This window comes from Alosa sapidissima, chromosome 1, assembly GCF_018492685.1.
Source record: "Alosa sapidissima isolate fAloSap1 chromosome 1, fAloSap1.pri, whole genome shotgun sequence".
NCBI lineage: Eukaryota > Metazoa > Chordata > Actinopteri > Clupeiformes > Clupeidae > Alosa > Alosa sapidissima.
The window spans coordinates 41,486,425-41,508,185 of record NC_055957.1 but is presented as its reverse complement, the minus strand read 5'-3'; the positions used below and the strand labels follow the sequence as shown (position 1 = coordinate 41,508,185).

General features: G+C 43.8%; 1 protein-coding gene across 3 annotated transcripts in view; it reads right to left on the bottom strand.

Annotated features, from left to right (window-relative positions):
• LOC121706431 (zinc finger protein GLIS1) overlaps positions 1-21,761 on the bottom strand; it is a 32,358-nt gene that overhangs the window by 551 nt on the left and 10,046 nt on the right. For 2 of the 3 annotated variants that reach the window (XM_042088178.1, XM_042088186.1), the window contains exons 2-9: positions 21,404-21,566; positions 20,044-21,284; positions 15,312-15,473; positions 13,776-13,886; positions 11,220-11,394; positions 9,446-9,602; positions 1,891-2,039; positions 55-168 (exon numbers count right to left, since the gene is read on the bottom strand). In XM_042088178.1, the coding sequence (XP_041944112.1) occupies positions 55-168; positions 1,891-2,039; positions 9,446-9,602; positions 11,220-11,394; positions 13,776-13,886; positions 15,312-15,473; positions 20,044-21,120 (1,945 nt within the window). In that variant the 5' untranslated portion in view covers positions 21,121-21,284; positions 21,404-21,566. Of the gene's footprint in view, positions 1-54; positions 169-1,890; positions 2,040-9,445; positions 9,603-11,219; positions 11,395-13,775; positions 13,887-15,311; positions 15,474-20,043; positions 21,285-21,403; positions 21,567-21,761 lie in introns of those variants that run through there. The other variant, XM_042088191.1, reaches the window with a different exon arrangement.

Below are 21,761 nucleotides of genomic sequence, written 5' to 3'. Positions count from 1 at the left end.
TTTGAATTAGACCAATGCAAGAGAGCGAAAGGGTAAGAGGAAATAAACACACACCTGTAGATGGCGCTGTTGAGCTTGGGTTGAGCAAGTAGCCACTGGGCTCAAACAGACCTCCAGAGGCTTCACTGGCCAGATGGTCTAGAAGACTGATATTGCCAGAGTGGAAGTCTTAAGATGTATGTATGTGTGTGTGTGTGTGTGTGTGTGTGTGAGTGAGAGAGAGAGAAAGAGAGAAAAGAAAACACTTTAGTGTCTTGCCTCTACAAACTCTAACAATCACTCACAATAAACAGCATCCACAGCATAAAAGGACATATAACAGTATAACACATACAAAAGTGAATAAAAGTAAAATAAAAAGGACTTTTTTAAATATTTGATTGTACTTTATTTCACTTCAGGCAAGAGAGATGATAAAGTAGTTGTATAGTTGATGTGTAAGTGTACTTGTGTTCTGAAGGTATAAAAACAATCCATTTGTTGAGAGGGCAACATGCTTGGTGTGTAACAACAGCTTGGTGTGTAACAACATGCTTGGTGTGTAACAACAGCTTGGTGTGTAACAACAGCTTGGTGTGTAACAACATGCTTGGTGTGTAACAACAGCTTGGTGTGTAACAACAGCTTGATGTGTAACAACAGCTTGGTGTGTAACAACAGCTTGGTGTGTAACAACAGCTTGGTGTGTAACCCTACCAGGGAGGCTACAGCGTGTGCACAACTGAAGCACTCAGTTCATGTCACGTTACAATAGTTTTAGAAGACTGGTCTAACTTTTTAGAACGTATGCGCTGCTATCATGTCTATCAAGCTGTTGTTGCAGTTCCATTGATTACAGTGGAAGCTGTTGCAGCAGACGCTACGCGAACGGAACACTTCAGTTATGTGCCTGGTGTAGCCTCTGATTCCAAGATCACGGTGACCCATGGTGACCCATTGCCTCACTTCCAGGGAGTCTAAAACATGCCCTATCTCTGGTTGTTTCATTTCAGGGTGCCCCAGAACTGGCTGCAGCATTGCCAGATGTTTTAGTGCCTAACTCTCACAGTAAGTCTCTCATAGCTACAATAGCCACTGTTGGTTAAGGCTTATATTATTCACTCTTGTTAGGACAAATCAGCCACATAAATGAAGGGAAATGAGCAAATAAGCTCGTAAATTTTACTGAGAGCTTTTTCCAAAACATGCAAGGATTTGCAGAGCTTATAAAAAGGTGTACTGGAAATGGCCCCATTATTTCCAGCCGTGGATCCAAAAGGTCAGTCTAAAACGTTTCTCAGAGATCACTTATTTCTTTTACGGTCTCTTCATAAGGAGCATGGAATTTGGTCATTAGGCAATAATAAATGTTCAACAGCCACCCCCTTTGGATCTCGAAGGAAGCGTTCTTCTCTGTATCAAATTAATAGGTGGTTTTATTTAGCTCAGGTCTGACATTTCTAATGGGTAATTATCTCTTCATTAAACTCCAGATGCTGTTTAAATGAAAAGCATCTGCCAACAAATCATCATCCAAGACCATTTCACTGCTTCTGAAAAAAAAGTTTCTTTTTCAATTAACCATTGTTACTAAATAGCATTGTTCTCAAAGGCAAAACTCTGGCACACCACTAATTCCCTTTGTATTCAAATTACATTTGTTTTTTTCAAAGCACCATTAAGAACATGTCAGTGCTTCTGAAAAAAAATCTTTTTCAATTAACCATTGTTACTAAACAGCATTGATCTCAAAGGCAAAACTCTGGCACACCACACATTCCCATCGTATTCAAATGACAATGTTTTTTTCCTGCAGAAAACAGTAAATCTTAATGACTTTAGTAGGTTTCAGTAAGTGTTCAGTTCTGCACTGAATCTAAATAAGGACACACACAGCAGACGGACTCTTACCATGATATGCCCCTGTTAGGTCAGGATAGAGCCCCTCATGTTTCGGATCACACTGGTCCGTCAGCAACCCCAGCCTGTCGGGATGGGTCAGTGGTTCCCCTCGGCCTCTAAGCAGGCTTACTTCTGAGAACATCAGCGACGAATGGAATCTATGGGCGAGACAGGCAGGCACTTGCGTCCACTTCACCGTATTTCACTGACGTAAATTACAGCCCACAACTTCGGTCATGAGGAATCAGAGATGCAAAAGTCCGCTTTCAGAGAGTTCTACCATGTGTTGGTTGTACCCGTGCACTCAACACAGGTGATTACGTGAATTAGCTGATCTACCTGGCTGAGGAGTTGTGGCAATTGCATTCAGTTGGTTTAGTGAATGGTTGGAACAAATATGTGGTAGGACTTTTACTTTCTGAAGCCAGACATTTACACCTCTGTGAGGAACTCAGAAGGGTCATGTTAATACATGGGGCCATTCCATCTGCGTGTGCTGCCACATAGAGGAATCGTATACAGGCATGATTGAGCACTCACAACACGCTTTTAATGGGTTAGATATGTTTGACTTCCCCCACTACCCTGCGGATAACAGCTGACCCAGGGGCAGTTTTTGAGTAAAAAGTAGTGTAACGCGCTACTACTAAAAAATTTGGTAACGTAACGTAGTTCCTTTTTCAAAGTTACTTTTCCCAGGGACAGATTTGACAGTGACGCTGCTTTCTCAGCTGCACGCTTGCGCAATAGGCACGAGCTCCACAAGGAAACCTACGTGACAGAGGCTGGTAGCATGAAGTGCAATCATAGCAAGTGAGACGCAGCCAACGCTAACTTCTGAGAGATGGAGGTATTCACATTACTTCGAACTCGTTGAAACTAAGGGGAGGAATGTGAGTGTTAGTTGTAGCCTACACTGTGCCCTGATTTTGTCCACTGCCGTTAACTCAACTGCCAGCCTATTGATACGATTTGCACTAGCTTTGCACCAAATTTCCAAAAACTAAGGGCTTTAGTGGTGGTGTTGAAGCAACCCAATGTTTTCTTGTCAAGTGCTCTGCTTGTGGCATTTTTTATAATAAAGAGCACAAAAGAAATACCTGTTATGTCCTCCATAGTACAACGTAGGCCTACAGATATTGGGTTCTGCCCAAAGTCGAGCAACATAAAAGTAATGTAATAGTAACGAGTAACGTTAAAAGTTACTTTCCATAGAGGGTAACTAAGTAAAGTAACGGGTTACTTTTTTGAGAAGTAACGAGTAACAAGCAAACACTACTTTTTAAAAGTAACTTCCCCAACACTGCCCAGGGGACAGTGTGAGGACCCTTGACTGTCTATGCAGAGCCAGAACCTATGTGACCCAGAATCAGCCTGCTAGATTATGGAGTGTAATATGTGACAAAATGTTCAAACAATACTTTTCAAATTCAAACAAAAATCAATTAATCAAAATACAAAATGAAAACAAAAAAAATTACCGCTCACTTCACGAGTCCACCACAGCACTGTACGTCCGTCAAAACCGCCAAAACGAGAAGAGCAGTCATCTTCCGAGGCAAGTTGTAGTTCAGCTGTCAGTCAAAATGCATCAGCCAATAGGAATGCACCCCAGAGAAACCCACCCACCCTTTGCAAGTTTTAATTTTTTCTTTGACTTTATTTTTTTTGTTTTCATTTTGTATTTGATATTTTGATTAATTGATTTTTGTTTGAATTTGAAAAGTACTGTTTGAACATTTTGTCACATATTACACTCCATACTATGTGGGCACGATTCAGATGAAAAGCATTTATTCTAATAAAAACAAGAGCAATGCAACAAAGAACTGAGAGCTGCTTTTGTGAAAATGACTGGGATTATTGGGAACTCATATCTGACTAAGGATTAACAGCTGTTCTAGCCTCTCCCAGATGGAATGCTATCTACTTAAGACACTATGGACCAATCACCCAGCTTTGTTTTTTTTTTTTTTTACCATCATCAGCAGTGAAGCCTTTGGTTATTTCACTGCTATTGCACTGACTCATTTTGACCAGGCCACAACAACCACACGGCAGGAACGTTCTGTCTTCCTTATACAGGGCTCATTCCCGAAAGTTCTCTGGCATTAGACAGGAATGTGTGACAAGTCACTATAACTCACCGCTGCTAACTTTACATGTACCCTTTCAGACCTTGCTTGTTTCACTAACAAGGCCCTTTAAACATGTTTTTAAAAATAAATAAATCTGACAGCCAGCCTGCAAAGCACCAAACGAGAGTGTGGTTCTCATATTTGAATTGCCTTCCTTCTTCAAAAGCAGCAATGTTATGCGTTTCATGTGGAACCGAGTGTTTGTGTGGATGACGTGCGGGCCCGGCTCCTCTGGCTGTTGTGTTTTGCAGGACGCTGGCTCCTGGCTCCTCTTGGACGAGAGGTTTGGTGTGATTCATAAACAGTCCCGCTTCTGTCAGAGCCGCTGAAATCCGCCCAGGCTTAAAGCCCGCTTCTTGCTCAATTCAGATCGGCCATAAAATGTTGCAGTCGAGATAATCTATCTTCCAAAAATGCTGCTTTACTGGACAATTCCCATGTCAAAGGATATAACTTTAAATGTAACACAGCCTTTACTCTTGGGCTTAAACGGAACAAAATAAAATAGAAATAAATTGCACTTCTTCAGGAACTGATGAAGCTAACAGATGTGTGCATGGGAATAAAGGAATAGGCCTAATATAAATGAGGAGTCCCCCCGTCCAGCAGCAAAGTCACGTCCAAAACTGTGGTGCTTATGGGCTCAGTGAACTCTCTGCTTACCTTTTGGCTCATAACGGCCCAGAGGTAAATCTGATGGTTGAGTTTGGCCTTTTGCAGAGAGGTATTATACAGATGTTTATAGTGTCTTTTGAGCAACATTCACGTTGTGGCCTTAAACCTTGCCTAAGTTCACAATATTGCTATGCTTGTGCTTGAGATTTGAAATATGATTTACTCGTTGTGGATGAATTTCTATAAAAGTTAAAAGTCAATCAACTAGAAGCTCAACTCATTTCAAAGCATCATATCATTAAGGGTGAAAAGAGAGGATTCTTTTCTTTTAACGTGTGGATCGCAATTCCTGAAGCCCTCCTGTGTGAGAGAGCAAAATGTGAGAGAGAGAGAGAGCGAGATGGTGGTGCTCGTGTTGGCAGAGGGTGGTTTGGGGGGGGGAGGGGGTGCCTCTGATGTTGCTGTCAGCACAAACTCAGGAAACAGTTCCACTCTTCATAGTTTTACAGCTCTCCTCTCCGGGCGCATTAATCAGTGCCAGCTGACCAGTGCTGGCCGGTAGGAATGAGAGGAATCTTTCATTCCGCGCACCAAAGTCCCTACTGTCTCATCGCACTCATCCTCCTCCTGTTGATGTTGTTTCTCTCCCCTCTCCCTGGCACTTCACCCCTCCATTTCACACTATCTCACTTGAAGTGATCTGGCTCTTTCTCAAGGAAAACTCTCTCTAATGAGGACAGCTGATGCTGCCAGTGCCAGGACAGGTTAAGAGAAAGGAGGAAACTGTAAAAGTTACACTCCTCATGGACTTAAGTTGTGAAAGTTTATCTGTGATGTGACTGACTTTTTTAGACTGTCAGAATCAAGTTTAAATATCAATTAAATGAGAGACGGATAAATAGAGAACTGAAGCACACTTAGGTCAGTCATTGCTTTTCTCAATAAGTAAACAGTGAACTGAAGCTGTTCATTTCTCTCTTGGAACAAATACTGAGTCACACTTGACATACTTGTGCTGAGTCATGGTTTGCTGGGAATAATACCCACCCAGCCACCCTGAGTGACTATGGGCTAGCTCTCTAAGCTCCTCTGTCTGCAGCAAGATTCCCATAAAGATGCCAAGTAAGACTAAAGGTGTCCTCAGAGACAATCCAATCTGGACACAAAAGAGCCTACTGTTTTTTAGTACAATACCAGATAATGCTTTACGGTAACAAAACAATGTCAGCTGATCTGACACTCATGCTTGGGATTTCATCAGAAAGGAAATGTCTGCTGAAATATCCATGCCTGAGATATCCATTTGTGATAACAGTTAGGACAGGACACTAAATAGGCCATTTTATGATAGGCTGTCAAAGCAGACCAAAGCCAGCATCGATGAATCATGTTAGATATGTTCCCCTCTCCATCCCCATAGAGACTGACACACAAGCAAATGTACACACACACACACACACACACACACACACACACACACACACACACACACACACACATACAGATATATATAAACATTCCCCTTTAGAGCGAATAAGTAACTGCCAGCCAAATGGAGGACATTTTTCCGCTGATCTGCTGATGGATAGCCACCCCACAGTAACCCCTGCCCCCTCTCTCCTCACCACAGATCGCATATTACCCATGTATCACTAATACATTCAAACTGACACAGGGCACCGCAAGCTCCGAGAAATAACAGCACTATGTGAAATTCTAAATGACTGCAAATGGCTCATTTCAGCCAGTGTAAACACATTTTGCAATGAGGTCAGTTCCTGGTGGCAGGCGAGGGAGTGAAGATAATTTGGTTTAAAATGTTTAATGTCTTTCAAAACTATCGGTGGGGAAAAACAAGTGCTGGATTGGTATTGACTTTGGCAGGCTGTCACAAACCACAGCCGCTGAGCGTTTCTATCGCCCACTCCATCTTCGGCCTAATGGTGACGGACGGTTTGGGCCATGCGTGGAGCCGAGCCGACGGAGGTGGAGGCTGGTGGTTCTACACCGACAAGCACTCTCTAATAGTACCTCATGAAAAAGTACTACAAGTGGTTTACTCCGGACTCTTGGCTATAAAGGCTTTCTAGGTTCCAAAAGCACAAAGGGGGTTTAGAGCTCCTGTATCAGCTCTGTTCCTATCTCTCCGTCTTAGAACAGCTGTTTAAAGAGAAGCCTGTGAGTCAAATCTTAAGCAGGGCTTCTTTCCATTTACATTCATCATTTTATTTAGTATTTTTCTTTGTAACATTTGTGGTACTAGACGACAAGGCTATAACTGCCTTAAGTGCTTTTCATAATTCTTATATTTGCAGGTATTTTGACGACAAGCAATTCTATTTGCAAGTATTTCCATGACGCTTAAAAAAAGTAACTTTTTAGCGATTCTGGAAAAAGTGACTATGGAACTGTTCGAAGGCAAAGGCAAGAGCATGCAAATCTCTGATGAAAATATTTTGGTTCTGGTTCTGTTTGTGTCTCCATAGTTCCTCGGTGCCTCTGCCCACGGGCCACTCTGGAGGCTATTAGCTGCAGTGGCATGCGGCTGGGCTTCAGCTTGTGTTGCCATTTTGTAACTTTTCTGCTTGATGCACAGATATGTCTTACAGATGGTCCCCCCCCCCCCCCCCACAAGTGACAAACAGTCCATCAGGCACCATGGAAACTACTTCCATCTGGACACTAACAAGGCCACTTCAGTTCGTTTCAGCCTCAAACGTCAGTGCCACTCTTTGAGGAAGATCGGCTACTTCAGTACAACGCAGGGTAGAGCCTGGCGTTGAGCTCTCCTTCCTGCATCATCATGCTCAAACTGCTGTCAATGGCAACAGAGTTTGTGCTTCTAATTCAGGTCTTTCATATTACTACGCAATGACTGGAACTTCATTCAAAAGTGAAAGCAGACGGTTGATCAGCTGTGTTCTAAAGAATGTTTGATTCAAGTTCAGCGTGTTGTTGCGAACTATTTCAGCAAATGCCACGATGAACGGTAACAAATAGGCTAGGCTATGTAGGCTAAAGTCATATCGTGGGCAGTTTATTATTTCGTTTTGGCAAGTAGCTGTGTAATAAGCGGGATAATGTATAGAACGGCGGTCATTATTGGGAAAATAAGTCCCTTCAGGGCGGAACAAGACCCTTCCGCTGCATGTCGGGGTCCGGTTCGCCCTGTCGGGACTTATTTTCCCATTATCACACGGAGAGAAGAAATACTCTTTTCTGATTGGCTGGCGGGGTGGCTTTTAATTCTGAATAACGTGACACCTATGAAGTAGATCTGGTAAAAAAAGTTTTATCGCCGTTCCATATTAATGCTTATGAATCGTAACTATAACAACGATAGTAGGACGATGGTTGAGCCTGGAGGCAGGCTTCGCAACAATGGAATCAATTAAACAAGCTAACTGTCCATACTATCGCTGTTATAGGGCCAACGAAAGTTGTACAACAAGCTGAACTAGCTTCTTTTTAAACAGAACCGTGTGTTTCCTTTGCTTTACAGTGGCACAGGGCTCGAATGATCTTTTTGTCTTTAAGGGGGTCTCTCTATCTCATAAAAAGTTGGCACACCCCGTGCATAGCCTAACAAGGCGATGAAATAGCCTAGGCGTACAATATATGCGCACGGTAGGCCTAGGCTTTACCTTGACACACGCACACAACAGACATAGATTTTTCATAGAAATTGATTGCTTTTAATTAATTTCAACATATTATTGATTGTAATAGTCCATATTTCATTTCAATTTCACAATACAAAGAAATAGACTAAACGATTTAGTCTGAGTGCCATTCTCAATTTCACAGCGTAACTCATTTGAACCAGACCACCGTCTCAGATAGGCTATCCTCAGTGTCAAACACAATAATGCATACATAACTTATACACAGGGAAAATGCACTAACTGGCATAAATTATAAGCCATTGCAGCCAAACTATGTTCTAGTATTGTTGAACCGCGGAAAATTAATAGACAAACAATTTTGGAGTTTGCACTGAGAAGTTGTCGGGTAGCCATTGAATATTCCGACATCAGAGATTGCTGGTGTTTCAAAATATCTGGGAACTTTCCGGAGCTCTGAATGGCAGAGGATAGCTACAAATCATCAGACAACATAGTCATTGTAGGCTGCATTATGGGCCATAATTTATGGCTTTGTCAATCAACATAGAAGAGGTGAAGTGCAAGTTCAACAGCAAACAGGACTTTTTTTTCAGCACATATCAAACAATATAGGCTAGCCCAATGAACGCCTATGTAAATAGACAAAACACTCGCATCAAAGCAGGGTGACTTCTTCAGATTTGCGAGTGCTGTTAAAACGATCGTATACGGTTTGCTCATATTGGTGTGGTGGTGAAGTGTCATGCTGCGTTCAAGAGCGTAGGGTAGGTCTACGTACCGTAGTAACCTATATTTTAATTTAACGTCTTTAATGGTAAGATCGCACAGGAATGGATAATGAGCGGTTGTTTAAGATTAAATTGCAATGCCAGACACCTTCAGATATGAGAGACCCCCTCAGGTTTTTGACTTTGTTGCTTTCATGGGAGCCAGTCCTCACTCTATGGGAGCTCGGCTTCCTCTGGCTCCCACGTAATTCGAGCACTGCAGTGGCAACCGGGTGATAAGCGAGATAACGGCCTTCGAGGTGTGTCCGGTTATACGGAATTAATGGACTCGGGCGGGGAGTTCTTTGCCCCTCGCCCTCGTCCATTAATTCTGTATAACAGGACACCTCGGCAGCCATTATCCCTTACATAATGACCAGCGTTCTATACATTATCCCTTACGTAATGTGCTGCTCACCTGTTCGGCAGGGTCCTCCCTGGGGACATAAGGGGTAACTGCTGAGGGGAGCCCCCAACACGCTGCTGGAGGTCACATGGTGTGGAGGACAGGTCTGGGGGTGTGGCCAGGGCCTCTGATAAAGGGATGATGCTGGCTTCAGAGTAATCCTCCGCCCCTGAGGAAATAAGACAAATAAAGACAAATCTCGAAATCACAAAATCCAATTTATGGTTCACCCACAGGGTGAACAAGTAACTATAGATCTCAGTTAAAAAAAAAAAAGTTGATAATGTGACATATTGGCAAATTTTAAAATAATCTAGTTGAAACAGTGCATGTGAAATGATTTTAGTTATTCATGTTCACAGAAAGTTTATGCTCAATTTTTTAAAACACTAAGATATTTGTCTCTCCTCTGGCGAATTGAGTCTTTTGAACTATGACAGATGTTTTCATTTTCATCGTGGTCCTCTGGGCCAAATAGCCAGCAGTCCAAAGCAATTAATGTGGACAACTCCCTTGGCTTTTTGACTCTGAACCCTGACCAAAGGAGCCTCAGTTCACCTGACAGTTTCTTGAGCTGGACATAGCCGCCCATAAATGAAGATGGAAAAGAAAAAAACAAGTGAGAACGCAGTAAAAACATGGAGAGAGTGTGTGAGCAATGGGGAGAGTGGCCAAAGGCCATCAATCCAGCAGATGCCCATCAACTGCCTAAACAGAACGCTGATGAGCCGTTTGGAAGAACTGATGTCAGCTGACCTGTGGGGAACGATGGACAGAGATACTGGTGTGATATGTTTCTTCTTCACACATAACCTACGCCTATGGCTGGCTCATTCCAATCCATTTACAAGGCTCTGTGTGATGTACATGAGGCCACATTCTGTGAAAATATTAACAAGGCACAGCTCATCCATTTGTCATATAACCAGAGATTGGGATAGCGTGTGTCATCCAAAATAAGAAACAGAACTATCAACAATTTGCGTGACTACAGTTTATCTTCTCCATACGAGTTTAATCGAGTATTCTACCAACCCTGGACATGGGCACCCTGTGCCTCTCACACGGCATGAAGCTTGGGGTCGTTCGGTAGCACGGCGGACTCATTGACACGTATTGGAATTGGAAACTGTAGGACCTGACAAAGCAGACATCTGCAGTAAAGGAAAGAGGGAGATTCGCATGTGCAGCTGAGGTTGTTGTTGGCGGTGTGGGTTGGTTCTGTGCTGTGCTGTGTGGTGTGGAGTGAAGTTCACCTGGGAAAGAGCAATCATGTGGTGTGGTGTAGTGTAGTGTGGTGTGGTGTGGTGTGGTGTAGTGTTGTGCGGTGAGGTGCGGTGTGGTGTGGTGTGTGGTGTGGTGTGGTGTGTGGTGTGGTGTGGTGTGCTGTAGTGTGGTGTGGTGTGGTGTGGTGTGGTGCGGTGAGGTGCGGTGTGGTGTGGTGTGTGGTGTGGTGTGGTGTGCTGTAGTGTGGTGTGGTGTGGTGTGGTGTGGTGCGGTGTGGTGTAGTGTGGTGTGCTGTAGTGTAGTGTGGTGTGGTGTGGTGTGGTGTGGTGCGGTGTGCTGTAGTGTAGTGTGGTGTGGTGTGCTGTAGTGTAGTGTGGTGTGGTGCGGTGTGCTGTAGTGTAGTGTAGTGTGGTGTGGTGTGGTGTGGTGTGGTGTGGTGTGGTGCGGTGTGGTGTGGTGTGGTGCTGTGCTGTGCGGTGCAGTGGTGTGTTCTGTGGTGCGGTGCAGTGTGGTGCTGTGCGGTGTGGTGTGGTGTGGAGTAGAGCCGAGTGGAGCTCACCAGGGAAAGAGCTGATGCAGGGCTGTGAGCGGGGCCCGGCGGGAGCAGTGGCGACGGCGGTGACGGTCACCCCGGGGGAGCCGGGCTCCATCAGGCCGGGAGCGGCGCTCAGGAGGGAGTGCAGCGCCAGACACTCGCTCATGCAGTCCGTCTCTACCTCAGAGCACAGCAGCACCTGTCCGACAAACAACCAGACGGACAGCAGGGCAGTGCAGAGAGCACACACACACACACACACACACACACACACACACACACACACACACACACACACACACACAGGCACCCATCAAAAGCTAACCTGCTAAAGCCTGGAGGAGAGACTCTGGACAAACTGCTTGAACACTCACGCCTAAACAGGGTTCAAATTTAACTTTTTAAAATGAATATCTACCAGCCATTAACTGACAAATGGTCAAATATAATCATTATTTTGTGTCTGAGATCTTCCAGACACTTTCATATTTATCCAGCATTTGGCTGATGACTCGTGCTAATTTAGGCCCTTGCACATGAACACACACTCACTAGATCAGTGTTTCTCAAAGTGTGGTCCGCAAGCTATCCCAAGTGGTCCGCGGGCAGACGTGGTAAAATATAATATAGATGAGTTGTTTGCAATATTGAACCAACTTGTATGTAAATCCAAACAGTTCTGCAACACTGTGTAAGCTACGCCAGTTTAAATCATATTCCTCTGACTGAGTGAGTATGTCTATTGTGTAATATACTGTTGAAGTAGGTCTACTGTTTTTTATTTTTTAGCTAGGTGGTCCGTGAGGTTTCTATTTATTGGTTAAGTGGTCCTTGGTCTGAAAAAGTTTGAGAAACACTGCACTAGATATATTACAAGGCTTGACATATAATACATGTACGCAAGTGGGAAAACACACACATAAATTGTCCATGTTCATTTTGAATTTGATGCCAGCAATACATTTTAAAGTTGAAGTTGCATTTCGTGTCCTTGCTTTGGACATGCCAGCAATACATTTCTAAAAAATATTGTATCGTTTTCCCACTCTACCCTAAGCTGACCCTAGCCAGATGAATTTCGTTCCGCTTAGCTCCGCCTAGCTTCACTCACATCCATCTGGGACCTCTTCCATTGAGAGTGAATTCTGCAACCGATTTTATGGTACAGCCAATCAGGACGCAGGGCGGGAGTTTCATAGATGTGACATAGCGTAGAGGCGACTGTGAGACTGTTATTAGCGTCACGGGTTGGCTTCGATGTGAGTGGTTGAAGTAGCACGTCAATAGATGACGGACAAGTGGCTTATTCAATCATATGCAAGCATTTTTTGATTAGGCCCAGCCTTCTGAAGCAACACTTCAATGGATCGGTTCCAGATGGATGAGTGGAGCTAGGCGGAGCGAAATTCATCTGGCTAGGGTCAGGTTAACTCTACCCTTCACTTCTGGGAGACTTTGCCAATCTGGGATGCTCTTTTTATACCCATTCATGTTGCCAGTTAACCTAGCTAGCGTTGTGAAACAATGCAACATTGTGCCTGTTTCATAAAATAGTGCAAATTTGTCAGTTGTTGTCTATGTTCTTTTTGGAAATAAATATTGGTTTATGTAATTTGCAGATCGTCATGATGCAATTTTTTTTTATCAACATCTTGTAAATAAAGAGAGTGTATGAACGTTTTTGGAAACAGGGTTGAGCACATTACAACAAATAATAGAAATTATTTATTATTATTCTGTGCTCACTAAATCCTTGAATAATTGGCTATTGCAAAGATAAAAAAGTAACCGCAGGTCAAAACAACATATTGTAAATACAACAGACCTATTGTTTTGGATTTTGAGGCATTTAGGATGATTCCCTCCTAAAGGACAATAAGAGCTATAAGTTGATGAACAACCTATAAGTTACACAGTTGAGAAAATAAGTTACACAGTTGAATAAGGTTTCATAAATCTCTCTGCTGTGCAACAGTGCATCATTTCCCAAAGCTGTTTGGATAGCACCAACAGGTCAACGAGAGCTTAAAACACCATTTTAAAGTAATTGCATACTTTATTAAATGAAGCTCAGATGCTTGTTTACCATCTGTAAATTGCATGGGTCCCACTGGGGAAGGCTGGTCCCCAGCTTATTATCTAGAGTGCAGGCCCACATGTGGTCCTGCTTACAGCAGTGAGCATGTGGGAATACACAATGTCCCCCACGCCAGCACCACCCTCATCCCCAGCCCACTCCATCATCTAATACACACAACCACAGAACAATGGGCCTTTTCTAGGGAAATGTAATGAAGAAGTGTGTGTCTATGATCCATCATCTTTTAAAGAGCAGTTCACGATTATGCATGGACGGCAGTTTATTTTTTTTTTTTAAATTTATATGACAATGTGGCCATATATTCCAGAAATAGCTACGCTCTCATAGGGATGTCTTGACTTGTCCTGAAATGCCTTACTTGGGAAGTTCAACCACTCGAGTGCAAACATCTGTCAACTCCTCTAAAAGCAACAGTAGGGAAAGACAAGTGCTGTCCCCTGGCTGAAGAGGACAGTCCCTCTGGTCGCGAAAGTTCTTACCTGGTCTCGAAGCTGCTGCATCTTGACAGTGTGGGCTTTGATATGCTTGCGCAGGGAGCTGGGGTCTGTGTAGCGCTTGGTACATCCGGGAAGCTGACAGGCATAGGGCTTCTGTTCCCAACACAATGCAAGCCAGATCAGACACAGAGAGGGACTAAGGACAAACACATTTGGCCTTGTATACTGTGAACGATGACTTGCAAAGAGCATTCAAACAGCTGTGGTTGTGAACAGACTGTGGCTGATCTAGGATAAGCACAGGTGCAGTGCGATAGCTAGTGAGTTTACAAACAAAGGCAAAGACGTGTTAGTGTAGTGTGGGACAGATAGCCAGATCTGTGAGAGGAGTTCATGACCACACTTGTAAAGCTATTTGACAGCTCTGTAATTAATACAAACAACATCATACCTTTCAGCTGTGTAACCAAAGGAAAGCAAGCAATGTGAGAGACAGACAGACAGAGACAGAGAGAAAGACAGAGGGCTGTGTGAATTCTTTTTTTAACAATCCAATAACATTATTAAATGTCTTACATCATCTTGGCTGCTGGAATTAAAACTTTGTTTATATTCATAACAGACTGAAGGAATGGTGAAACGCACTGCTGTACACATTTGGGGTTATTATGAACAGATATTTTCCACACCTTCCGTGCCGCAGCTCTTACAGCCGCCGCAGCAGCAGCGAGTGATGACGGCGCCATGGCAACAGCTGTCAGGCCCACGTGAAGCCGAGAGCCCTTACATGCAAAGCCACCCTGCTTTAGCGCGGCCCACCGTGTTGACTTGAAGTGCGCGGAGGAAACAGATATCACTGGCAGGCTGGTTGTTACAAGACCTTTATTAGCTGGCCTGAAACCCAAGCGGCGAGTGCTGCAGGCGACGAGAGAGACAGACAGACAGAGAGAGAGAGAGAGAGAGAGAGAGAGAGAGAGAGAGAGAGAGAGAGAGAGAGAGAGAGACGCGGCCAACACTGGTAGCAATGAAGTGGCTGTCTTCCCCTCGCTCCTCTCATTAAAGTGAAACGGGATCTCGTCGCCGGAGCCCACTGTAAATCCTGACTGGGACTCTTGTGTAAATAAAGGGCCTGTTATTCTAAGGGATTTCGCCGAGCTGGAAAAAGTGACAGGCATACTCCGACCACTTGTTTGTTAGTATTAGTCCTAATGGGCTTGATATGCCCCCTAATTACCGGAGAAGACAGATGGCCAGATGATTTTTTAAAAAGGGGGGATAGGGTAAATTGACATAGATTAGAGAGAGGGAAAGAGAGGGTGCTGTACGTCAATGGCCATAAAAACAAATGGTAAAACTTTAAACAGTCAAGGCCTTCCTCTGCGGTCAAATAATTGTCAGCATATTTTCAGCAAGGCTTTGGAAGTAGATGAACCATTTTGACTGTGGAACACCCTATTTTAATCCCTTATGCTTGCTGAAAAAAATAATCACGGACACTGCTGATGATATTTAGGTAAAAAGTATGTACAGCTGATCCTTACATGACAGACAGACTACAGAAGGAGAGCGAGGAGGTACCGTGTCCAGGTGAGTGCGCTGGTGTTTGGCCCGGTCGCTGGAGTTGCTGAAGGCCTTGAGGCAGCCGGCGTGTTGGCACAGGTAAGGCTTCTCCCCGGTGTGGCTGCGCAGATGGATCTTCAGGTTCTCCAGGCGAGAGAAAGCCTTACTGCAGCCCTCAAACTGTACACACATACATACGACGGAAGACACTCACAGTGACAAACCAACACAAACTCTGCACTTCTCCTGGAGAGAGAAAGCCTTATGGCAGCCCTCAAACTGCACATACACACAGTAGACACTCACAGTGACAATCCAACACAAGAGGAAAAACTATACACATTCTTTAAACATTTTAAAAGCCATTTGTAACAAGTCTGCATTTCAAGCTCAGCAGCCCAAGAATTTTAACACATTGAAGACGTAAAGTTCATAGCCATGTTGTGTGGTAATGTCAGCAAACAAACTGATTGCCAGGTTCCTCTAGCGGTGTTGGCACATGGTTTCAATAACCTGTCTAAATACCAGAGAAGTTCTGGTTAAAGTATAATATGACCATGAGGTTACAAAGTCTAGTCATTAATAACAGCAACCCTACCACCCATCCCACATGCAGTACCTACAGAAATGAATGCTATGCATGTCTTGGAAAATGGTGACACACCATAAAATTGTAATTTCCTGAGCTGCACTGTATGTAGCAAAAGCTGTGAAGAAAAGGAGTTAGGATCTTGTTACATAGAGAGGCCATGGTCAATTGTACTTGCCAGTTCAGTATACACAAGAAGTGAAATATAACCTCAAATGTCACACAAACATCGCCTTGAACCCAGATTGTACGTCAAAGATTACAAAATATACCAAAAATCAAAAATTGCTATGATGGCAAAGATCCAGTTTGCACACACACAGACACAAACACACACACACACACACACACACACACACACACACCAAGCTATACAGTAATATATTTAGAACATGAGCAAAAAAATTGTTTATGAAAAGTAAATTCATCCGTATTCCTGAACTCTATCCAACAACAGCAATCCTATTTGATCGACATGCCCAACAAATCAGGCCTTCTCTCTCCATATACTAAAGAGTAAAGACAGGAGGTTATGCGAATTTAACAGCTTTTTCTTTAAATGATTTTTTTCTGTGACATGAACTTGGATGCTGATATATGTGTATAATGTGTATATATAATACATTATGTGGTGAGCTGTTATCTGTACACCACATAGATGTCTGCCTCTATCATTTCTACAGTCTGGTATGAACACAATATTGTGTAGCAATTTGACACACACACACACACACACACACACACACACACACACACACACACACACACACTAAGGCTATAGTCAAGACAAGTCCAAGTCCAAATACCAGCGAGTCCAAGACAAGTCCGAGACCATAGAAAAAACTTCTTGAGTCCAAGACCGGACTCGAGTACTACAGCCCTGACACACACACACAGACACACACACACACACACGCAATGTAGTTAAGAAGTATTATACACTGATGAGCTAACCTTACTCTGAGAGAGGAATACAGTATAGTGATTATTCAGGTTATTATCAGCACTGCTAAAAAACACTTTCTCTTTTTTTTCACTTTCTCAAAGCAAATTCAAACCACCAATTTACTCAAAGCTTTTACGTTTTCAGCAGTAACTTAAACAACCTTCTGGGCATCTTAGAAGAAGCCTTACAGACAAACTATCCACATTTCATTGTTGTGTATTTTTTGTATTCTTTTTATTCGTTTTCCAAGCCTACCAACATGTCTTTCAGTAAACCCCTTACAACCCACAAATAAATAACCCATGCACCCAGCTTTTATTTTATATGCTGTTAAGCCTAACAGACCCCAGTAATTTATGGATCTCAAATGTGCTGAAAAGTCCACTTGCTCTAACAGTGAGACGTTTTCTCTGAACCTTTTGAAATTACTCACTTTATGCTTGGCTGGACTGCAATATTAAAATCATAAATCATCCAAATGTCTTCCAGATGGACACCCTGCATTCGCTGCATATATCAAACAAAAAGCTGAGGCATTGCCATGCATCAACATGTCAGCATCCTGCGTCTGCGTATTATTCTATGAAGGCCTGCGCGGCTTTTGAGTAAGAGGGCAAATAAGCCCAAAGGCAGGGTGTTGCTCTGCAGTCCTCGTCAGGCTCAGCGCGGTCCGCTGACTCATGGTCAGGCAGCCTTCATCCAGCACATTATCATGCCCTAGGGACACTGTGATGGATTCAGCCTTCAGGCACAGAAATGTTCATGGTATACGCACAAAAGAAAAATAAAAACTGTGGTAATTTCTTTTTATATGCAATTTATGTGATAAGTGCTTGAAAATGCTTGAAAAGCATTTAGCCTATATAAATGCAATGTGTTGTTGATTGTGTGCAAGTTTGAGGTCTGTTCCAAAATTCATTTCACTCTCCGATGACAACCCTGTGGTTTACTGATCAGTGTGATGCCCCTCTGGACCCATGACAGGACACTCTGGCTGTGGATTCTCATCCTCTTTGTCCACTCTTGTGCTCTGTCCTCCAAATGTTTGAGCACCATCACTAACATTTCCCTGCACAGATTCATCAGTGCAGTCTTGCCCTCTGAGTGCGTCAGCTGCCAGCCGCTGATATACAGTCCCCTGATTCATTCACCGTGTGACACAGCCCTGTGAGGCTTACTCCTCACAGTTCAGCAGAAGCTTTCCACACTCACCCAATCTTAGGTCCCATTCAAACTGCAGGCCACTAGCGACAAGCGACGGTGTAATGTTAATGTAATTCTGCGACTACAGGCAAAATAACCACTAGAGACAAAATTAAGATAATTTCAGCTTTTGAGGTGACAAGCAATAGCTGACGAGCAAATTGTCGAATAAGTGGGGCTCTACTTGCCCTTTGTCTGATATGGCATAATACTAAAAAAGTCACCAAATTAGTCAACAAAACCATTAAATGTTGTTATTTATGTTTGCTGCAGTTTCATGGCTCTATATGGAAGATGACTAATACATGTTGATGTTGATGTTAAAGTTTGCTAGTATTTATGATAATATAACTTTATTAACCTCAAGATGAGCCTGCATACTGTGTGACGCTGTAATTCATAAATGTAAGAGGTGAAACTAGTAAAAAAAAAAAAGCATCAGCGAGCTGTCCAAAATATGTGTCTATATTAGTGCTCCATTAGAATAATAACAAGTAATAAAATCTCTGTATTAATGAGGGCATTATACCTAGAAATATTATAAAGTTTAATGACCAAAACTGGCAGTGGTAGTTCATGGGATCCAGCATTACAATTGGGAATTCAACTGGACTTGGAAAATTACTTGTAACTGCAATTATCATTTTTCATGCCTTACGATTTGTCCACTAGATAACCTCTTATTAATACATAGGCATTTAATACAGACATGCAGCCAAGCAGCAAATTTCCTGTTGTTAGCTCTGTATCATTGACATCTTTGCAATATTGTTTTTTCCACTTGGAAAATAATAGAAATGGACAAGAATGTCTGTTTCCGAAGTAGTGTTGACATTTTAAAAACGGACTGTCACGAGAAGTCCTAAAACTGAAAAAGACTTTTGAGTTTCTTTATTATTGTCTATGTCAGCAAACGTGTTTCCCATAATACAATTTCACAACTGACCGGTTTCATCATATATCCAAGTCCTTTACTTTCACTACGCCATAACATCAAATACAAATGAACATTTCATCCACCATCACAATGCCCCGCCACTGAAGCTGGCCTGTGGGTTTACTGCGGCTAACACACAGCCAGATGAGGTCAACACAGCAAACAGGTCAGTGAACAAACAGGAAATGAGTGCATGTCTGCTCCAAAGTAACTAATATTTAATCACTGGCTTGTATGAAGTCTAAGAGCCAGAGGTTTTCGCGTTTGTTTGGTTTTCAATTCACGGGAACATCCAAAAAAATCCCCATTCCTTCTGAAAACCTTTGTCCAAATCAACCCCCACATAAGGACTAACTCTTCTCAAAACTCCAGAACATTCCTGGCCTTTCCTGAGGGAAGCCTTCTGTGTGCAATGCATAGTGAAACAATACACCAAAAGAGACAAGAAGAGAAAAGCTCAAACCGCCTCTCCATCTTCAGTGTGCAATTTGACCACATAATTTAAGTTCAATTGTCTGGAAAGGTCACTGATGGCAAAATCAATGTGGCAGACCTCTTATTAGTCAAGTGTCCATGAGCGATGAGACCTGTGGGTTTGAGGAGAGCTGAGGTCGTGCATCAGTTCAGCTTTACCCACTAAACCTCACAGCAGTCAGAGCAGTTTCGTCCTGATCGGGCCAGGGATTCTTTTATTATTTATTACAAGCGAGGGGAAAAACAGTGCTCTCATTAAGCATTTGCAGGGAAATTAATTTCTGTGACCGATTGTGACAAACAACAATGTGAAAACTTTCTCAAATTATAGACTCTGTTTATATACCTATGCCCTCTATAAAAGCATGACTACATAAGCATTCACATCACATCTCAAGAGTGGACATAGACTGCAGCTGTTGGTCCACTTCAAGTATGTCTATCTCTTTCTCTTCTTGGTCTGAACGTGAGATTGCTGATGGATGCTTACTGAGCCCGTAAGGAATAGCAGGATATTGTAAAGAGACTTATCTGTAGTCCACTGCCTTGAGCAAGAGGCAGTGGATTAAATCGTGTTTTCATAACATTTAGTTCAACTCACCATGCACTTGTTGGGCTTCTCCCCAGAGTGGACCCTCATGTGGATCAGGAGCTTGTAGCGGGCGTTGAAGGGCTTGTAGCGGCGCACGCAGCCGGCCCAGAAGCAGGTGAAGTCCTCGCCTTTCCGCTGGTCCACGTGAACCTTCTCGATATGCCTCACCAGCTCCTCTGTCTGCTTGTAGGCAGCGCAGCAGTCCAGCCACTGGCAGGCTTGCTCGTCTCGGGGGGACATGCACATTTCACCCCCCTCCCTGCCCTTGCACGGCTGCCCAGCTTGGGCGTGGGGCTCCTGGGACGAGTGCCTGGAGGTCATGAGGCAGTGGTCCTTCAGATCCGTGGGCAGACACTGCTGGGAGTGGAGGTGTTCGTGTGGTGATGGTAAGGTGCCACATGGCGCCGGACGGCGGTGGCGTTCCTGGCCGAGACGCGCTCGATCCTCCTCGTGCTTAAGGTGAAAAAGCGCCTGGTTGCACGGCAGGAACAACTCGTCGCCCGGCTCCTGCTTGAGAGCGACGGGCAGCGGCCCATGTAGGTCCAGCTGCTGCTGTTGTAGAGGGACATTTCGGATGCTGTCGTGGTGGCCAGCTCTGGACAGAGGAGGCGTGGGGAGAGGGGCAGAGCTCAGGTGCACAGACGAGGAACAGAGGGAAAGGTTGGTGGTTGAAGAAGATGAGGAGGAGGAAGAGGAGGAGGAGTAGAACAGAGGTGAGGAGGTGAGGGACATCGAGGAGGTCAGTGGATGGACACAGTTCTTGGAACTGTGCGAACTTTGAGGCAGCTGGACCTGAGGACAGCCAACCACAGGACGAGACCCTTCTTTGCAGACTCGAAGACAAGTGGCAGTGGCCTTCTGGTTGGAGCTGATGCTGGAGACCATGCCTATGTCCTCTGAGGCCACAGACACCGGAGACATGGGGGAGAAACAATACATGTTGCTCAGGAGAACCGAGTTGGTCATATGCTGCGAGCTCCCTGGGGGCGATGGAAAGGGATGGAGGTTCTCCTCAATACCAAATCCTTGTCGGAGGCCATAGGGACTGAGCTGGACCTCAGAAGGACCAAGGCTCGTTGGTCCCATGAGGACACCTGGAACAGCGTTTTATTTGGTCGAGGCCCTTAAAGGTCTGGTCTGTGAGCTGGACCTGAGAGTCTCCTGCTGTCCTCTCTGAATGGGCAGGAGACCAAATGCGCTTAAACAGGAGGTGCCACAGCACCTGCACATATTCTATTCTCGCTGAAAACCTACAAGACAGAAACATTGGATGTGATTCAATACAATTGCCGGAATCTGTTACCACAGACGCTTTGAAAGTCTGGGATTATTAGTGACTAAGATTGAGTGAGATCAATGATGTAGGTACCTTGAAAGAGTCTGCTGCTGTTTGGTGTGGTGCTGGAGCACTGGACTATCAGATAACTGCAGTGACTAATTCTCTGTGTCATTTTGGATCCACTTCTACTCTTCTGTTTGGTTCAGCGCAGCCAGCTTTCCTCTCATCAGCTTGCACTGCTGTGCTCTCTCAACTGGAGGATTAAGAAAATAAGACAATTTAGTCAAAGAAGAATTAGTCATATCTACCTCAGGACCCACATACATTACACATTTATACCATATATATATATATATATAGGCTCTATTCTTGTCCCTTGGGAGTGGGGCAGCAGGTTTTCTGAGCTCCACCAAAGTGACCTTCCATCTACATCTAGTCTTTTATAAAA